Here is a 20,979-nt window from a genome sequence, read left to right as displayed (position 1 = left end):
GAGAGGGAGAAGCAGGCTTCCCGCCAAGCAGGGAGCCCGATGTGGGGCTCGATCCCAGCATCCTGGGATCATGATCTGAGCTGAAGGCAGATGCCTAACAACTGAGCCACCCAGGTACCCCTAGTCTCATGATTTTTTTGACAAGGGTACTGAGACCATTCACTGGGGGAAAGGACAGTCTTTTCAACAAGTGGTGCTGGGAAAACTGGATAGCGACACATAAAAAAATGAAGTTGTACCCTTACCTAATACCATATGCATAAATTAACTCATCAAAGATCTAACTGTAGTGACTTAAACCAATACAAGTCTTAGGAGAAAACTTAGGACGAAAACTTCACAATATTGGCTTTGGCAATAATTTTTTGGTTATGACCTCAAAGGCACAGGTAGCAAAAGAAACATAGACAAGTTTGACTTCATGGAAATTAAAAATGTACATTAAAAAACACTATTAACAGAATAAAAAGGCAATCCATAGAATGAGAGAAAATATTTGCAAATTATATATCTGATAAGCAATCAATATCCAGAACTCCTAAATCTCATCAACAACAAAAAATGAAAAATCTTATTCAAATATGCACAATAGACCCAAATGGACATTTCTCTAAATAAGACCTACAAATGTCCAACAAACGCATGAAAGGATGCTCAACATCACTTGTCATTCAGAAATGCAAACCAAAGCTACAATGAGGTACCAATTCAGACCCATTAGGATGGCTGTTATTAAAAACAAACAAAACAAAACAAAACAAAACAAAACAAAACCAAACAAAACAGAAAACAACTGTTGGTGATGCTGTGGAGAAAAGGGAAGCCTTATCCACTCTTGGTGGGAATGTAAGATGCTGCAGCCACTGTCCTTCATTTTCTTGAAAGAGCTTTTCACACTTGCTCTTATATTTTAAGTGAGTCCTGTCTTCCCAGCTTTTTTCAAGTATTTTCTTGTTCCTCCAATAAGACGAGGACAGATCACAGTGGGTAAGTCGAGGTCATTTCATATCACACTGGCCTGGTCAGAGGGATGTTGTGTGAGTAACTGTACCACTGAATGACTGACCAGGTGGCTTCCAGATCTTTGACTATTTGACATTATGATAACTGGCCAAAAGTTTTTCTGGATACTTTGGACAATTTAGATGTAGTTCAGAAGTCTTTTCTGGTGCTGCTTTAGCTTAAAAAAATTGCCGATTGAGTGAATTATTAATTAGGATGAGATAAAGATGCTGTAATAAAGTAATCCAATTATAAATCAGTGCTTTAAAGAATTAGAGGTTTATTTTCCTCTCACTTAAAATTCTGAAGTGAATGTTCCAGATTGGAAGGTTACTCATCTCCTTGATAGGAGCAAAGCAATCCCAAATGCCTAGAGGCTTTGGGAAAACATGAGTGAGGCAATGGGTGAAGGGTGATGGGGCAGCATTATACTGGTTTCCCCCAAATTTTCCTGGAATAATCCCCCTCCTCCTCAGTAGAGTATTTATTCCTCATATTCATTGTTTGTGTAGAATGTGCTTTCTCCTGAGAGGTGGGTCAAAAAAGTAAAAAACAGTTCTGGCCAAGTTATTGAGGTTAAATATAGCACTGGAAGCTTCTTCCTAGAATTACATTCAGTCCAGCTTAAGCCAGTATCTATTTTGGAACATTTGTCACACACAGCAGTAGCTGAAAGGTGTGGTAGCAATCGCGAAGCAGATAGTCCCTGAGCCTGTAGTTACTTATTTTCACTGGTGGCCCCTCGACCTGCTGTTATTCTCTTCAGAGCAGACTTCACTTCCTGGTTCCTCAGGGTATAGATGAGGGGGTTCAGAAACGGAGTGACAACAGTGTAAAACACGGCCACTGCTCCATCCAGGGGACTCTTGGAGCCTGGCCTAAGGTAGATGAAGATACAGGGCACATAGTAGACAGTGACCACGGTTAGGTGGGAGCCACAGGTGGAGAAGGCTCGGCGCCGCCCATCGGCAGTGCGAATCTTCAGGATGGCGTGGACTATGTTGGCATAGGAGAGAAGAATTAACATGAAGCAACTGGCTGCCACCACTCCAATGTCCACAAAGGTCACGAGCTCATTGATGGTTGTGTCAGCACAGGCCAGTCTCAAAACCGCAGGGATGTCACAGAAAAAATAATCCACCTGGTTGGGCCCACAGTAGGGCAGGCGGAAGGTCAACGTGGCCTGGATAGACCCATGGATGGAGCCAGCCACCCAAGCTCCAGCCACGAGGATGGTGCATAACCTCCCATTCATGAGCACAGGGTAGCGCAGGGGCTGGCATATTGCCAGGTACCTATCGTAGGCCATCAAGGTGTAGAGGAAGCATTGGGTGCTGCCCAGGAAGTGAAAGAAATACAGTTGAGCCACACAGCCCCCAAAGGGGATTGCCTTGCTGGTGGGAGTAAAGTTTAGAAAAACTCGAGGGACGATGACTGAGGAGAGCCACATGTCCAGGAATGAGAGCACGGCTAGAAGAATGTACATGGGACGAGCATGGAGCTTTGGGTCAGCCCACACGGTGAGCAGAATGAGCAGGTTCCCCAGCTGAGTCAGGATGTAAATGTTGAAGAAGACCAGGAAGAGGAGGGTCCTCAGACTCGGGGGATGAGGTAAGCCCAGGAGAATGAAGTCTGTCACCACTGTGCCCAGGGATGTATTTTTGGTCTCTCCCATGTCTTTCTGTAGTCTCCTAAGATGAATGGTGAAGTCAGGCAAGGGTAATACACATTAAGAGGTAGTGACAGAATGCTTCTCTCTAAGAGGGAAACAGAGAACAGAGAACTTCTCTATTTAATTTTAATTTTTTTAAATTTTTTGAAAGATTTTAATTATTTGAGAGAGAGAGGGAGAGCACAAGCAGGCAAGGGAAAAGCAAGCTCCCTGTTGAGCAGGGAGGCAGATGCAGGGCTTCATTCCAGGACTCTGAGATCGTGACCTGAGCCAAAGGCAGACACTTAACTGACTGAGCCATCCAGGCGCCCCAAGAGCTTCTATATTTTAAAGTGGAAAGCATTTGCCATCAGTCGTCTGTGTTTGCTCTGCAAGACAAGCCCTCAGAGGCTAGTTAGTCTCTAGGTGTCCTGAAATGCTCCTCCTTCTTCTTTTTTTTCTTTTAAAAAAAGATTTATTTGTTTATGAGAGAATGAGAGAGAGAGAGAGAATGAGCTAGGGGAAGAGACAGAAGGAGAAGGAGAAGAGAGAGAATCTCAAGCTGACTCCCAGCTGAGCACGGAGCCTGACAAGGGTCTCCATCTATGACCATGGGATCATTACCTAAGCTGAAATCAAGAGTGAGACACTTAACCAACTGAACCACCATGGTACCCCTTGAAATTATCCTTCAATGGGAGACACTATTACAAGTATTGGAAGGCCAAGGCATAAGGTTGTGTCTGAATAATAATGTTAGTGCATATGATGGGTCTGTACCATAGAGAAGTGGATTCTGGTGTCATGGAGCAGAGCAGAACAATTACTCCATAATTACTATCCCTATTCTTGGTCTCTGACTTCTCCTCAAAATATCTCCTGCCATGATCTACAAGTACCTTTGAGGTCCGTCCTCACATATTTTTTGTAAAGATTTATTTAAGAGAGAGAGAGGGAGGAGGGAAGGTGAGAATCTTAAGTAGATTCCAGGCTGAAAGCTGAGCCTGACGTGGGGTTCGATCCCACAATCCTGAAATCATGACCTGAGCTGAAATCAGATGGATGCTTTACTGACCGAACCACCCAGGAGCCCCTGGCCCTTACATATTTCTATCATCCTTCCTTTAATTCCCTTGGAAAACCAAGGACCTACTGGACCCACTCCTCCTGGAAAATACTGATTCATCTTAACATGGTCTCACTGCTCAGAATGCAATCGGCTGTCATCTCCTTTGGGAAGAATTTTTCTCCCTTAGAAGACAATCTTCTGGGAGATCAGAGTTTATATTATAAATGGTGATTGCAGTGCAGTATGATGAGAACTATTTGCCTAAATGCTCACTGGTTTCTTTTCCTAGATTATGAGCTCTTTCAGGGCAAAGACCAAATATGTTCTGTTCTTTTACTGTATCTGCAGTACTTGCCACAGTGTTTGGTAACAGTGAGATAATTAATAGGGGCGCCTGGGTGGCTCAGTTGTTAAGCGTCTGCCTTCGGCTCAGGTCATGGTTCCAAGGTCTTGAAATTGAGTCCTCATCAGGCTCCCTGCTCGGTGGAAAGCCTGCTTCTCCCTTTCCCACCCTCCCTGCTTGTGTTCCCTCTCTCACTGTGTCTCTGTCAAATAAATCAATAAAATCTTTTAAAAATATATAATTAATAAATATTTGTTGGCTGATTGGCTGACTGAATAGCCTTTGCCAACTCTGCTTTGTCCTGCATCCCATTTCCCTGTGTGATAACATCTCTTGTGCTTTAAGTCACACAGTCAAGACTGTAGGATGAGGGATTGGCCACATACTTCAGCAATGTGAGTCTGTCCCCAATGTAAATAAAGTCAAAGTCGTCATCCATGTTTTCCTTTTGCTCTAGAATGTTATTTAACTTTATTGATTGACTTAACTAGTTTATTGGTTCTGGTGGCTTGGATTATAGTTGATTATTGTAGGATTTGACTTTTAGTGTGTTATTATTTGAAGACCTTATTTGACCTCCAACAAATAAGATTAAAAAAAAAGATTTTATTTATTTATTTGACAGAGAGACATAGCACGAGGAGGAACACAAGCAGGGGGAGTGGGAGAAGGAGAAGCAGGCTTCCTGCTGAGCGGGGAGCCTGATGCAGGGCTTGATCCCAGGACCCTGGGCTTGATCCCAGGACCCTGAGATCATGACCTGAACGGAAGGCAGACCCTTAATGACTGAGCCACCAAGGTGCCCCACCATTAGCTTTTGATGTAGTGTTCAACAATTCCTTAGTTTCATATAACATTCAGTGCTCATAAAAAAATGAAGTAAAAATAAAAGACCATTTGAAGTATCCACATGGTGGCTAACTTGATATGGTTTCCAAAATTTCTTGTTTTAAATAGTATTTGGTATGGTTAAAGCCACCTTATAAGATAGTTGCAATTTTTAAAAAATTTTCAATTTATTGCATTTTTTTATCCCTATGGGTGCTCAAACTTTCCCATCTTTGTCAATGGGAACCTGTTCATATTGACTTCTGAGTTCTTTAGACACAACCCTGGTAATCCTAGCATCTTCCTTGTAGTCTAAGACAAGATTTTCAAGTTTGTCTTGTGTATTCCCTTGTTCTATACCTGAAATCAGCCCTTTTCCCAAAGAGTACTTATTCTTTTCAATAAGAAATAGCATTTGGAGACCAGAGTGCTGGATTGGTTAATGCATTTAGGCCTATTCAGTGGACAGAGCAAGGTAGCTATTTAAAAAAAAAAAAAGATTTTATTTATTTATTTGACAGACAGGGATCAGAAGTAGGCAGAGAGGCAGGCAGAGAGAGGAGGAAGCAGACTCCCTGCTGAGCAGAGAGCCTGGGATCCCAGGACCCTGGGACCATGACCTGAGCCGAAGGCAGAGGCTTTAACCCACTGAGCCACCCAGATGCCCCTAGATAGCTATTTTTAATGAAATATTTTATATACACCAAAATGTATACAATACATAAACAGTTTAATCTTTGAGCATTTCCATATGTACCAGCTGACAACCCTTCTGAATTTTGTGTTTTTCATTTGCTTGTTTATGCATCATTAAATAATGTATTTCTAATCTTTATATAAATGGAATCATACTTTTTTCCTATGCCTTTTTTCCCCATCAACATGATTTACCCACATTGAAGAAATCACTTTCATTACTCTATACTATTCTATTCCATCAGTGCAGCACAATTTATTTTCTTATTCTCCCAGGGATGCAAATTTGGGGCATTTCCAGTCATTTGGCCCAGTGAACAAAGCAGTTATGACCATCTTATATAGGAGTCTCTTGGGGCAACAGTTGTAATTTAATATCAAAAATATAAAATTAAAATAAGCTAGTGATATCACTGATATAATCAATATTTAAAATAGCAAATATTAGGTACAGGGGCTTTGGCCTGGAAATTCAAGGGAGAGATTTCTAGGGATGGAAGAGGGTGGCATGAAGATAGCAAAGTCAGGGAGGGTGAGATCCTCTTTACAGGGTCAGATAGAAGTCATAGGTTGCTGGGCTCCCCTCCACTAGGAAGCAAACTTACTTTAAGCACTTTGCAGGCAGTGCCTCTTTTACTTGTAAAAAAAAAAAAAAAAAAAGATTATTCCAGAGGTTTGGCCTCTCTCTGGTATGTCTACACTGAACTGGGGTTTTGTATAGGGCAACTTAGAGTTTGAGGGCTTCTCCATGTCGAACAGATGTGCATCACTAACGCTGAGGCAGAGGAATGACCCAGCATTGAGTTGTTCACCCTTGTTTGCCTTTAGGACCAGACTCAGACCATGAGGCAGCCCGGGCAGAGACAGAGCATGGAGAATGAACAGAGTTTGTGTGCAGTGAGGAGACAGAACCCATATTTTATTCTAATTATCCCATCAGTGTCCATGTACTATAAATGAGGGGGGGAAAAAAAAAAGCTTGTTTAAGAAAAGGTATGAAATGTGGGCACCCAGGTGGCTCAGTCAGTTGATCATCAACTCTTGATTTCTGCTCAGGTCACATTCCCAGGGTCCTGGGATGGAGACCTGGGTTGGGCTTCCTGCTAAGCTGGAAGTCTGCTTCAGGATTTTCTCTCTTCCTCTGCCCCTTCCTCCTCCCCCACATGCTCTTTCTGTAGAATAAATAAATAAATCTTAAAAAGAAAAGAAAAGAAAGGAAGAGAAAGGAAAAGAAAAGGTCCGAAACGGAAGGCCTTCCAGCCTTGAAGTAAATTGACTCCTCTTACCACTGGGAAAAGAAAGGTTAAAACCCCCTGTTCCTATGTTGGCTCAGTTAACACTGAACTTGTTACAGCATTTATATAGTATTTTTAAAAACATTTTTCTTATTTATTTGACAGAGAGAGACACAGTGAGAGAGGGAACACAAGCAGGGGAGTGGGAGAGGGAGAAGCAGGCTTCCCGCTGAGCAGGGAGCAGGATTCAGGGCTTGATCCCAGGACCCTGGGGTCATGACCTGAGCTGAAGGCAGATGCTTAAGGACTTGAGCCACTCAGGAACCTAGTATTTATATTGCCTTATTATCTCCCTCAAAATACAAAACAAAAAGACAAGATAAATGTTTAAAACTCTTTTTCTCAATTCAGAGAAGAAAGTTCCCAAATCTGGAGAAAGTCTGATTTAATTCAAAATTCATATGCTAAATACATTAACTTTGTGAATAAGGAAGAAGGAGGGGAAAGACAGACTACATACAGTTTTTGACAAAGTTACTGAAACTTTTAATTTGTGGAAATTTGGTCTTTGCTCCTATTGTGAATTGACTCCTATTAGGACTGCTTCCCTTGCTGGACTCACGTGAACACAGCAGCCAAATGGTGGAGAAGCTGGCTTTTCTCAGGCGCGATGTCGGAGCACATGAGGAAGGTGTTCTTCAGAGCATCCCCCGGGCTTGTGGTTATAGGTAACCAGGTCTCTGCTTTGGAATGGAATTAAAATCTTCCAGGGGGAAAGAAACATTGACTATGCTAATAGTCTATGAGATCCTCTGCCCTTGGAGGTTCTTTCTAGATTGAGACTTCTTAAGTGCCTTGAATTTTGCATCAGTTACACAATTAGCTAGATCTTCTTCGATTGAGTTTTTTTTAAAAACACTATCAAGAGATTTGTAGAGAACTACTTACCTCTTGGGAGTTCTACACTGAGTCATTTCCCCTGTGAGAACTACAGTCCCCAAGATCCTCATTATTATTATTTTTAAAGATAGGCGTTATATTTCCTTTCTTCCTTCCTTTTTTTTTTTTTAAAGATTTTATTCATTAATTTAACAGAGAAAGACACAGCAAGAGAGGGAACACAAGCAGGGGGAGCTGGAGAAGGAGAAGCAGGCTTCCCACTGAGCAGGGAGCCAGATGTAGGGACCCTGGGATCATGACTGGAGCCGAAGGCTGATGCTTAACAACTGAGCCACCCAGGTGCCCCTTATTTTTTTGTTTTGACAGCAAGCAGGAATCACTTCTACATTTAGAAAGTGAACTGTGAAGAACAACATGATCTGTTTGGGTGACCTCTAATTTCTATGATTCTTTTCTTTGAAGTGTTAGGATCCTGGGATCCAGCCCACATTGGGTTCCCTGATCAGTGGGGAGTCTACTTCTCCCTATCCCTCTGCCTCTCTCCCCAGCTTGTATTCACTTGCTCTTTCTCTCTTTCAAATAAGTAAATAAAATCTTAAAAAAAAAAAAAAAGTCTTGTGTTCTTTAGCCACATGGTGCTGCTGGGGTGGAGAAGGATTTTTGCCATCTCTGCTCCAGTGTCATGGGGAGGTTCCCTCCACTTGGACACCACCTATTAGCAAGCAGGTGTAGAAGAAGAAGTCTTTCTCCTCTCAAGTTTATGGCCGGGCACCACAGCCTGGGCTGCCATTGCCACAGCTCCCCAGTTCTTTTGGTGAACGCATGTAAGTGTAACCCTCGTCCAACACGACTGAGTTTGAAGTGTCTCCACTCTCAGTCCCACACTGTTCCTAGAAACTTCCTTTCTCCCCATTCTGAGTACAGCCCAGATGGTGGTGTTAGGACTTTGCATCTCTTTCATCCAAAGTTTATTCTCCTTTTCCATTCTGGCATGACTAGTATCTCCTTTGGGAGAACACAGCTTTACCTCATAAAACATAGAATTTTATATTATGTATAATGTATCTGACGAGCTCCTTTCAAGCCAAAATCCCTTAATGATTACCCAGCATTCATTATCTTAACTTCACTTCTTAAATTAGGTGCATTAGGATTTCTGCTCCTCTTCCTTTTCCGTAAAATCTTGGTTTTCAAGATCAGTGACAATAAATACATAGATATTTATTTGGGGCAAAAAACTGATTAGGCATACTACATCCTCAAGAAGTTTATATTATGGTGGGAAGGATATATCAACTGTAGGTTAATGTGAGACCACACAAAAGGTTGTATTTAAGATTACTGGATGGTTCAAGTGGGGCCAGGAGAGTTTCACTGGGCGGGTAACACTTGACGCTGCTCCTTGAAAGAGGAATATGCATTAGAGGGACGTTTCAGCCGAGGAAGAAGTTTGAGCAAAGGGTGGAGACCAGAAGCAGCCGGGCATGAGTGGGGAAAGAAAAGTGATGAACACCTGCAGCACAGGCTGTAAATAGAGTTCAAGTGAGAGATGGTTGGGATCCTACATGATGGAATAGTCTGGCCTGCCTTTGTAGGGGCTGGGAAGCCATTGATGGCTTCAAATAGGAGAACGTCATGGTCAAGTCGAAATTGTAGGATGATGACCACTCTGGCATCTGTTTAAAGAGTCCATTGGAAGAGGGATGGACCACGGTGGACTACACTGATATTCTGCCCAGAACCCTTCTTATCTCTTGCCTCTGTTTCTTTGAGCCCCCTCCCATAGGTATGCTCAGATCTCAGTGCTCAGCAGCTGTTCACTCTTCTTGAGGTAGTGGTGGGAGGAACCTCTTTGCCTGTAGAGGCAGCAAGCCAAAAGGGCCTGAGTCTCATTGTGAGGCCCTGAGACAGATGATTTGCATATCTGTAGGCAGAGAAAACACACAGAGATTCAAATACAAGCTCCAAATTGGGAGCCACCAAGACAGATGCTCCAAATTGCAGGGGTGTATTTGCAATCAAGATGCTTCTCTTCTTGCTTTCTTCTCCTTCTGCCTCTCCTCACCACTCAATTCAACAGAGATTTAGATGGACAGTAGCATGACTTTATTTGGTAATGGTTAATCATATTTTGATCAATGTTTGGAAAGAAACCCAATTTCTAATAGAGGGACAGAGCCTCATAAGGAATTTTGCTGCTAGCCAAGTTTTACATGATGCCAATTGTAAGAGGAGATAATTGAAAAGGATTAGATGCTTTTAAAGCCTTCTTTTAGGGGAGCCTGGGTGTCTCAGTTAGTTAACCCCCTGACTCTTGCTTTTGGTTCAGGTCAGGATCTCAGGGTCCCGGGATTGATTGGGTTTCCCATTGAGCGGGAAGTCGGCTTCCCCTCTCCCTCTTCCCCTCCACCTCCCCTGCTCATGCCTTATCTCTCTCTCTCTGAAATAAATAAATGAATCTTAAAAAAAAATAAAGCTTTCTTTTGATTCTAAATTTCTATGGGTTTGGTAGGGAAAAACACTATTAACTGTTTGGGGGTATATGTGAGAATAAGTATGTAAGTAAAATATCATTGCTTTATGGTGCCATAAGATGACAGTATTATATCTACTAGCTAGGTGTTATATTCCACTCACATGCAGTAAGTAGAAAATAATTCTTCCAGAGTGTTGATAAGAAATACAAATTGCCTTTAACTTTTTCTTTTGCTTCCAGCTTGTTTATTTTCATCTTTATCCCAGCTGTATGAAGTTTATTTCAATTTTCTCATCACTGACACTAACAATTTGTTCCCCCTCTTCTACCAGTATTTACCAGACATGGGAAAGATGCACAAACATGCTGTTCAGATGAAGTCAAGTAAGGTGAGGAGGCAGCAGCCCTGACACTTCGGCTATCTGTCTATTGCTGCACAAAGGTTGGCTGTTGTTCAAGAGACTGAATTCAGTGCACACAAGGAATTTTAATGCGTACTTATGACATCAAGGAAAGCCTGGAGTCAACTTGGACTCAGCAGTAGCTTCAAAAGTCTTGATTCCATAGTCCATCCATGAGGGAAGATGATTCTGAATCTGCATGACAAAATGAGCAGTGAAGATTCAAAATCCTAGTCAGAGAGATTTCAAAAACAAAACTGTGTTCATGCCAGGGATCAATGTATAGCTTTATTTGTCCCCCCTAATACGTTGATCTTGAGTGTAGTGAAATTCTCTATGAACATTTATTTATTTATTTATTTATTTAATTTTAATTTTTAAAAGATTTTATTTATTTATTTGACAGAGATCACAAGTAGGCAGAGAAGCAGGCAGAGAGAGAGGAGGAAGCAGGCTCCCCGCTGAGCAGAGAGCCCGATGCGGGGCTCAATTCCAGGACCCTGGGATCATGACCCAAGCTGAAGGCAGTGGCTTTAAGCCACTAAGCCACCAAAGCGTCCTATTTATTTATTTTAAAGATTTTATTTATTTATTTGACAGAGAGAGAGATCACAAGTAGGCAGAGAGGCAGGCAGAGAGAGAGTGGGAAGCCGGTTCCCTGCTGAGCAGAGAGCTTGACTCATTACCTGAGCTGAAGGCGCCCCTCAACATTGATTTAAATAAAATTTCAAAATAATAGCTTTATTGAGGTTAATTCAAACACATTTCACCCTGGGGCATCTTGCTGGCTCATTCAGTGCAGCATGCCATTCTTGATATCAGGGATGTAAATTTGAACCCCATGTTGAGTGTAGAGATTACCTAAAAATAAAATCTTTAAAAAAGGGACCCCTGGGTGGCTCAGTGGGTTAGGTCTCTGACTTTGGCTCAGGTCATGGTCTCAGGGTCCTGGGATCGAGCCCCCCCATGAGGCTCTCTGCTCGCGGGGAGCCTGCTTCCCCACCGTCCCCCTCTGCCTGCCTCTCTGCCTACTTGTGATCTCTTTCTCTGTCAAATAAGTAAATAAAATCTTGTCCAAAAAATATTAAAAAAAAATACATCCCAACCTCTGGTAACCATAATCTACTTTCTGTCTCTATGATTTGCCTATTATGAACACTTCATATAAATGGATCATGTAATATGTGACCTTTTGTGTCTGGCTTCTTTTAGTTAATATAATGTTTTCAAACTTCATCCATGTTGTAGTACAGATCAGAATTTCCTTCCTTGGGGCGCCTGGGTGGCTCAGTGGTTTAAGCCTCTGCCTTCAGCTCGGGTCATGATCTCAGGGTCCTGGGATCGAGCCCCGTGTCTGGCTCTCTGCTCAGCGGGGAGCCTGCTTCCCCCTCTCTCTGCCTGCTTCCTCCTCTCTCTGCCTGCTTCTCTGCCTACTTGTGATCTCTCTCTCTCTGTGGAATAAATATAAATCTTAAAAAAAAAAAAAGACATGCTTTAAAAAAAAAGAAAAAAAAAGAATTTCCTTCCCTTTTGTGGCTGACTGCTATTCCATTTTTTATGGGTATACTATATTTTGTTTATCCATTTATCAGTTGGATGTTTTGGTTTTTATACTATTTGGCAGTTTAAATAATGCTGCTGTGACCAATCGTGTACACGTTTTTGTGTGCACATATGGTTTTATTATTTTTTTATTTTTGGAATGTATGTAGGAGTGAAATTCCTGGGTCATATGCTCTATGTGGAACATTTGGAGGAACTGCCAGACTTCTCAGTGCTGCTGCACCATTTCATATTCCCACTGACAATGTGTGAGGGTTCCAATTTCCCCACATCTTCAACAACACTTGTTATTGTCCATCTTTTTAAAAATTTTTAAGATTTTTCTTATTTTTTTTAAAGATTTTATTTATTTGAGAGAGAGACAGGGAGAGAGACAGAGAACATGAGCTGGGATAGGGGCAGAGGGAGAAAGACTTCCTTTTGTCTGCGACATCATTCATGATGGGAGGGAAACCTAGTAAACTCATTATCTGCATACTTAAAAAAAAAAAAAAAGACACTGGTATAGAAAAGCTGATTTTCTCTGTTTAAAAGGACCAAGTTTTCTTAAGTTAATTGATCTGTTATGGTTTTCTCTTTGCCTGCCCAGAAAATTCAGTTTCTATGTTTTGTTTTATCAGGTGCTTAACATCCCTAATTATATTTAGGCATGTGTTTTAAAACTTTCTAAGGTTTTAGCAATTGTTGACAAGATTTAAACCAATGATAAACCTTGGGTTACATTTGGGAAAATGCTATGCATTTCCTAAAGTTTTAATATGTTGATAGATCATCACTTGATATTGTGATTATGGAAATGTTATGTGTCACAGAAGTAACCTGATTTTCTTGCCAGTTCCATTGTAAATTCTCATCTCACCAGCTCTTTACCATATCTATTCTGACTTTTTGTCATTTGTAATTGTTTTAATTCTCTTGTAAGATAAATTCCGTCTCAAAGGAAATTCATATGGGAGACTTTCAGGACAAATACAGGTCTTTGATACATTAAAATACTGGAGCTGAAATGGGTAAGAATTTACAGAAGTAAAAGCTGCATTTGGAATAAACCAGAATTATTAACATGGGACTAGGTGAACTGAAAGATTGTAATGTTGTAACTTTTGATGTTTTGTCTTATTTTAAACATTAATGTTTCTTTAATGTTTGCTCTTCCAGACTAGGAAAACTTTTTCTTAAGTTATCTGTAATTTACAGAGATAAAAATGTAGTCATTTGTAAACAAATCAAGGTATTCAACTCTTTCTTTCTATCTGAACCCTCTGAAACCAAAAGGTCTCAGCAAGTATTCTTTCTTCCATGGCAATCAGTCATTTGCATAAGTTCAATAAGAATCTGTTCTCCTTGTAACAGGACACCATTGGAAACACTGGTTATTTTATCATGGCTTTGACTGAAATGTCATATTAGAAATGACTATTTCTAATGACTCAGATATGACTATACAGCTTAAAGGAACTAAGGTTGACTTTATAAAACCTGGAACCATAAAGCCCTTTGGAACTGTGGGCCTGATACCTTGCTTACAGAGTTCCCAGCAGCCTCACCAGGTGAGTAAAGAATGTCACTTCCTGGCAGGTGCAGGAACCTCAGGATTCTTTGGGGGCCTCAGGAAGAGGAATTTGCCCAAATCGACAGGTATTGCAGGCATGTCTGATGGCAAGTATGTAGCTTGGCTTCTGGCCTGGAGAGGCTATCATAAGTTCAACCTAGAGATTCCTTATGAGAAGTTCCAGCAGAGCAGATTCTAAAAGATTTATATGATCCCTCACTGTTCTTGCTGAGCTTATGTAAATAATTAGGCCAAGCTTGTTAAAACTGGACTTGTTTTTCAAATAAATTAGTCCTGATTTGGCTATCTCTGAAAATGAGGTTTATTTTAGAGAGAAAAATTATGTTTTAATAACATACCTTTATGGATGTTAAATTTTAGATTTGATTGTCTTTAAATGTTTGTTTACTTAAGCTAGACAACTTGAGGTATACTTCAGAGAAGTTGCACGATAGCTCATTTAGACGATCTTGCTTTGCCAGTCAGTCAGCCCCAGATATAGGAAACTTCAGAAAATCAAAGGATTTGAAGGGAAGAATCTGACTGAGTTAGTGGGAATAGCAGAAAAGGTGTTTAACAACAGGGATGCACAAGAAGATGAAAAACAGACAAAAAAACTGGTTAAGATTTTGGCATTGCATGATGTGGGGAGGAGATAGGTAGGGGATAATAAATGGAAGGAAAAGCCTAAGCACAGAGAAGGCAGGCAGGAAGACTTAGATTCAGATCAGTGCACTTACTGTAAGGAAAAAGGACATTGGGCCAGGGAGTGCCCTAAAAGGAAGACAGCAATGCTCACCACCAGCGACTGAAGGGACCATGGTTCGGAGCCCCTCCCCGAACCTTGGGTAAAATTTGAAGAGGAGGGGAAATCAGTTGATTTTTTGGTGGACACGGGAGCCCAATTTTCATCATTACTTAAACCTATGGGAAAACTATCTGGAGAGGAATTCTGGGTACAAGGAGCAAATGGCACAGAGAGACATAAATGGACAACAGAAAGGACTTTAAATTTGGCCTTGGGAGTAGTTAAACATCGATTTTTGGTCCTCCCTAATGCCCCATATAACTTGATGGGAAGAGATCTCCTCTACAAGTTAAGAGCTGACATTTAGTTCTCAGAAGGAGACATGACTGTAACCTTGAGCCACTGTACAAGTGCTTATGGCAGCAGTAGATGAATACCTCCCTTATGAGCCAGTCTCGAAACCAGAGGAGACAAATGGGGGGAGCCTTCTCCAAATCCTACAGGACGAATTTCCCCAGGACTGGCAGAAGGGAAGCCCCCTGGCTTGGCCAGGGAACAACCTCCAGAGGTGGTACAATTAAAGGAGATGGCTACAGCTGTTCACATTTGGTAGTACCCCCTTCCCCAGGAAACAAAGGAAGGGATCAGAAAACACATTAACCACCTCCAAGGAGATGGGATCCTAGTTCCTTGCAAATCTCGATGGAACACACCTTTGCTGCCCATCAAAAAGGCCGAGACTGGGGAGTACCAACCTGTTCAGGACTTGCAGGAAGTTAATAAACTGAAGATATCCACCTGACGGTGCCTAACCTCTATATCCTACTCTCCCTCCTGGGCCCCAAAAGAACTGTGTATACCGTCTTAGATCTCAAGGATGCATTTTTCTGCATATCTTTAGCAAGGGAATCTCAGCCCCTTTTTGCTTTTGAGTGGTCCGACCCACAGGAAGGGTTCCAAGGCCAGCTCACCTGGACAAGACTTCCCCAAGGATTCAAGAATTCACCCACCATTTTTGACGAGGCCCTACACAAGGATTTGTGTGAGTACACAACCTCCAACTCAGGAGGTTACAGTATGTTGATGACTTGCTAGTAGCCGCTGAGGACTATGAGTCATGTTTGCGGGGGATGGGAGCTCTCTTACAGACCCTGCAGGAAAAAGGGTATCGGGTGTCAGTGAAGAAAGCACAGCTCTGTCAGAACCACGCCACTTCTCTAGGCTTTGATCTCCATGAGGGAGTGCATTCACTGTCTGAGTCCAGGAAACAGGTGATCTCCAGATACCCCCGCCCCACCACGTCCTGACAAGTGAGAAAGTTTCTTGGGATGGTGGGCTACTGTAGGCTGTGGATACCACAGTTTGCGGAGATTGGCCAACCTCTCTACGAACTGGCAAAAGGAGGGCTCTCTATGATGGACAGCTTGGACAGATGAGTGGACAGCTGAGGCAGAAGGAGCATTTTGGGAATTACACACAGCCTTACTGAGTGCCCCAGCACTGGCCATCCAGGATGTTGCCAAGCCCATCTTCTAGGATGTTGCCAAGGGCTTGGCAACATCCTGGATGTGGATGTGGATGAAAAAGCAGGGGTGGCCAAAGGTGTTTTAACTCAGATTCTGGGGCCTTGGTAAAGGCCAGTAGCCTATCTTAGCAAGAAACTAGATCCAGTAGCAGCTGGATTCCTCCCTGCCTGCGCATAATTGCTGCCACGGCCCTCCTGGTCAAGGATGCAGGTAAATTGACTTTAGGTCAAAATCTCATCATAACCACCACACACGCTATCGAAGGCCTTCTCCAGACTCCACCAGACCGATGGATGACGAACGCCCAAGTGACGGGGTATCAGGATCTCCTCCTCAATGAACCAAGAGTGATCTTCCAGCCCCCAGTGGTGCTAAATCCAGCCACACTGCTGCCAGAGGAGCTGGCTGACCACCCACATGACTGTGGGGAGGTCTTAACCCAAGTCGCAGGAATAAGGCCAGATCTCAGAGACATTCCACTCTTGGATGCCGAGATGACTCTGTTCACAGATGGGAGTAGCTACATGATAATGGAAAGAGGTATGTGGGGCTGCGGTGGTTTCTCCTGAGCAGGAACTCTGGACAGCAGCTCTGCCACATGGAACTTCAGCACAAAAAGCGGAACTGATTGCACTCACTAAGGCACTGCAGATGGCCAAAGGTAAAACTGCCAACATCTATACGGACAGCAGTTATGTCTTTGCTACTCTCCATATACATGGGGTTATTTATAAAGAAAGAGGCCTATTAATAGCAGAAGGAAAAGGAATTAAAAACAGAGAAGAAATATTGGCTCTCCTCCGGGCTATTTGGGACCCAAAAAAAGTGGCCATTATGCATTTCCCAGGACACCAAAAGGGGACTGATCTGATTTCAAAAGGAAACCAATTATCAGATCAAGCCACAGAGCAAGCAGCCCGAGAAACAGTGCAAGAACTAGTTACACTCCTGGCTCCAGCCTTACCAGAAAAACCAAACTATTCAGAAGGAGATTTAAAATATTTAAAGAAATGGGTTAAATTGGACTATGAAGGTGACTGGGCTAAGACTAAAGCAGGAAAAATAATTTCTTCCTTGAAGACTAGGTAAAAAGTTAGTAGACCAGATACATCAAGGTACTCATTTGGGGACACGCAAACTCAAGGAGCTTATAGGCAAGCAGTTCCAGGTTTCTAAATGAGGGCGTATGGTTCAGGATGTAGTTAATAGATGTGCTCAATGCCAGGCAGTTAATGTGGGAAGAGCTAAAATGGGAAGCGGGAAAAGAGAAAAAGGTAAGGAACCAGGAATTTATTGGGAAATAGATTTTACAGAAATGAAACCCAGAAAATATGGGCACAGCTATATGTTAGTTTGTGTAGATACCTTTCCAGGCTGGGTAGAGGCTTTTTCTGCCAAACATGAGACGGCAGGAGTGGTAGCCAAAAAGCTACTAGAAGAAATAATTCCTAGGTTTGGACTGCCTCTCGCGATCGGGTCAGACAATGGCCCTGCATTTGTGAGTTCAGTCTCACAGGCATTGGCCAAGTCTGTGGGCACTAATTGGAAATTACATTGTGCCTACCGGCCCCAGAGTTCCGGGCAAGTAGAGAGAGTGAACCGGACTCTTAAGGAGACCTTGACAAAGTTAATTCTGGAGACTGGCGGTGGATGGGTGGATCTGCTTCCTTTCACCCTTCTCAGGGCACGATTTAAACAAAGTGACCCCGTTTGAAATAATGTTTGGGAGACACCCCCCCACTCTGTCCTCGGCTATAAGAGGTTGCCCTAGCAGAAATGACTGATCAGTCTGTACTCCAGTCACTGCAGGCATTACAGTCTGTCTTTAAAAAAAAGCCCACGCAGGAATCTGGACTGCCCACACTGGGACAAAGACGGAGGTGGAACCACATCCTTACCAACCCTGGGACTTTGTTTGGATACATCACTAACAAATGGGAAACTTGGAGCCTCGCTGAAGGGACCATTTACTGTTATCCTGACCACCCCACGGCAGTAAAAGTAGAAGGCATTAGGGCCTAGATTCATGTGGGTCATGTCAAATGAACCTAGGACAAGGACGTCCCCCAGAGATGGAAGATGAAGCTGACGGACCGTGCTGACTGTGGACTAAAGCTAAGACTAAAAAAAACTGTGAGTTTATTGTTGCTCCTATTGTTACCTGTTTATGTAAAGTATAGGTGGGAAATTAGATGAACGGAATTAGGAAAAATGGAAAAGGTTATACAAAGTGTTGAATGGCGAACTCACAGCTGACTGTGCACTGCTGCTACTTTTTGGCCCCTGTATTATAAACGCCTTAATATCATTTGTACCAAAGAAAATTAGAGCGATAAAAATGTTAGTCTTACATGCTCAATATAACCCCTTACAACAGGAGAACATAGAAATGGCTAAAAAGTCAAGGATTTGACTAATTTCCAAGGAAAAGGGGGGAATGTGAGGGCATGTATGAGAGCCTGGTTAGCCAGAGGAATATACTTGCAAACCCCAGATATAGGGGCAGGCCAGGCCAGTTAGAGACATCCAATCAGTGGGGTGCGTATATATTTACTGTGGTGTGTTGAAATCTCATTGTCCACCTGTGTGTGGGCCGGGCTCAACCACCTCTATAAAGGTTAGTCTGTGAGTCTTGGGAAGGGGGAGTAGTAGGAGGAGTTATAGTAGCCGTTGGGATAGCCGTTGGGGTAGTCGGAGTAATAGTCTTCAGGAGCAGTGCCGCTGCGAGCAGCCTTGCTGCGCGGAGCCGGGCACCACCGCAAGTGGCCTTGTGGGCGAGTGGCCTTGTCCCGCCTTGTTGGCAGTGGCCTTGTCGGGGTCGCCGTTGTCACCTCTTAGTAAGAGAAGGCCCCTGCCGGTCGGTTTGGTTTCTGATGCTTGGTGCAAAATAAAGCTTTGCTTGACTTTCGCTTTGCATCAGTCTCGTTCCTTTGATCACGGACCCTAACATTTTATACACTCGTTTCTTTCTTTCTTTTTTTAAAAAATATTTTATTTATTTATTTGACAGAGAGAGAGTGAGATCACAAGTAGGCAGAGAGTCAGGCAGAGAGAGAGGGGGAAGCAGGCTCCCGGCTGAGCAGAGAGCCCGATGCGGGGCTCGATCCCAGGACCCTGAGATCATGACCTGAGTCGAAGGCAGAGGTTTTAACCCACTGAGCCACCCAGGTGCCCCCTCTTTTTTTTTTCCCCAAAGATTTATTTATTTGAGAGAGAGAGAATGAGCAGGGGAGGGGCAGGGGCTGCGGGAGAGGGAGAAGCAGGTTCCACTGAGCAGGGAACCTATACGGTCTTGGGTTCCATCCCAGGACCCTGGGATCTTGACCTGAGACTAAGGCAGATACTTAACTGACTGAGCCAGCCAGACATCCTATACATTTCTTTCTTTCTTTTTTTTTTTTTTAAAGATTTTATTTATTTATTTGACAGAGAGATCACAAGTAGGCAGAGAAGCAGGCAGAGAGAGAGAGAGGAGGAAGCAGGCTCCCTGCTGAGCAGAGAGCCCGATGCGGGACTCGATCCCAGGACCCCGAGATCATGACCTGAGCCGAAGGCAGCGGCTTAACCCACTGAGCCACCCAGGCGCCCCCTATACATTTATTTCTAAACAAATAATATGAGGGGCACCTGGCAGGCTCTGTCACTGGAGCTTGTGACTCTTGATCTCTGTGAGTTCACGTGTGAGTTCAAGCCCCATGTTGTAGAGTACTTAAAAATGAGACGTATGTTAGAAACCATGAAGCAGCTAGTCCCTGAGCCTGTAGTTACTTATTTTCACTGGTGACCCCTTGACCTGCTGTTATTCTCTTCAGAGCAGACTTCACTTCCTGGTTCCTCAGGGTATAGATGAGGGGGTTCAGCAACGGAGTGACAACAGTGTAAAACACGGCCACTGCTCCATCCAGGGGACTCTTGGAGCCAGCCCTGAGATAGATGAAGATACAGGGCACATAGTAGACAGTGACCACGGTTAGGTGGGAGCCACAGGTGGAGAAGGCTCGGCGCCGCCCATCGGCAGTGCGAATCTTCAGGATGGCGTGGACTATGTTGGCATAGGAGAGAAGAATTAACATGAAGCAACTGGCTGCCACCACTCCAATGTCCACAAAGGTCACGAGCTCATTGATGGTTGTGTCAGCACAGGCCAGTCTCAATATTGCAGGGATGTCACAGATAAAGTAATCCACCTGGTTGGGCCCACAGTAGGGCAGGCGGAAGGTCAACGTGGCCTGGATAGACCCATGGATGGAGCCAGCCACCCAAGCTCCAGCCACGAGGATGGTGCATAACCTCCCATTCATGAGCACAGGGTAGCGCAGGGGCTGGCATATTGCCAGGTACCTATCGTAGGCCATCAAGGTGTAGAGGAAGCATTGGGTGCTGCCCAGGAAGTGAAAGAAATACAGTTGAGCCACACAGCCCCCAAAGGGGATTGCCTTGCTGGTGGGAGTAAAATCCAATATTAGCCGAGGGACGATGACTGAGGAGAGCCACATGTCCAGGAATGAGAGCACGGCTAGAAGAATGTACATGGGACGAGCATGGAGCTTTGGGTCAGCCCACACGGTGAGCAGAATGAGCAGGTTCCCCAGCTGAGTCAGGACGTAAATGATGAAGAAGACCAGAAAGAGGAGGGTCCTCAGACTCGGGGGATGAGGTAAGCCCAGGAGAATGAAGTCTGTCACCACTGTGTCCAGGGATGTATTTTTGGTCTCTCCCATGTCTTTCTGTAGTCTGCTAAGATGAATGGTGAAGTCAGACAAGGGTAATACACACAAGGAAGAGGCAAGAGAATGCTTTTGTCTGATGGTGATGTGATAACAGAATACTGTTGAGATAAACAGTGATGAGATAAACAGAATACTGTTTCTCAGAAATACTGTTGAGATAAACAGTGATGAGATAAACAGAATACTGTCACAACTTAATTTTTTAAAATTTCTTTTTTTTTTTTTTTTTTTTTTTAAGAACAGGCAGTGTTGTTAAAAA

The 20,979-nt window shown here is 43.3% G+C and overlaps 2 protein-coding genes across 2 annotated transcripts; both read right to left on the bottom strand.

The window, feature by feature from the left end:
* Positions 1-1,720: 1,720 nt before the first annotated feature.
* On the bottom strand, positions 1,721-2,677 carry LOC116590080 (olfactory receptor 10G2-like). The gene has a single exon (XM_032341745.1). It carries the CDS (start codon positions 2,675-2,677, stop codon positions 1,721-1,723), a length of 957 nt encoding a protein of 318 aa, XP_032197636.1.
* Positions 2,678-19,647: 16,970 nt separating this feature from the next.
* On the bottom strand, positions 19,648-20,711 carry LOC116590776 (olfactory receptor 10G2). Its single transcript, XM_032343033.1, has one exon. The coding sequence runs from the start codon at positions 20,709-20,711 to the stop codon at positions 19,755-19,757; it is 957 nt and encodes a 318-aa protein (XP_032198924.1). The 3' UTR covers positions 19,648-19,754.
* Between the last annotated feature and the right edge of the window lie 268 nt (positions 20,712-20,979).

The sequence above is a fragment of the Mustela erminea genome, chromosome 5, assembly GCF_009829155.1.
Source record: "Mustela erminea isolate mMusErm1 chromosome 5, mMusErm1.Pri, whole genome shotgun sequence".
Classification (NCBI taxonomy): Eukaryota; Metazoa; Chordata; class Mammalia; order Carnivora; family Mustelidae; genus Mustela; species Mustela erminea.
Note: the sequence above shows the minus strand (reverse complement) of the source record. Positions and strands in the feature narration are given on the sequence as shown.

Bases quoted from the DNA above. Each gene is read 5' to 3' on its own strand.
- LOC116590776 (XM_032343033.1), bottom strand. From the start codon at position 20,711: ATGGGAGAGACCAAAAATACATCCCTGGACACAGTGGTGACAGACTTC.
- LOC116590080 (XM_032341745.1), bottom strand. From the start codon at position 2,677: ATGGGAGAGACCAAAAATACATCCCTGGGCACAGTGGTGACAGACTTC.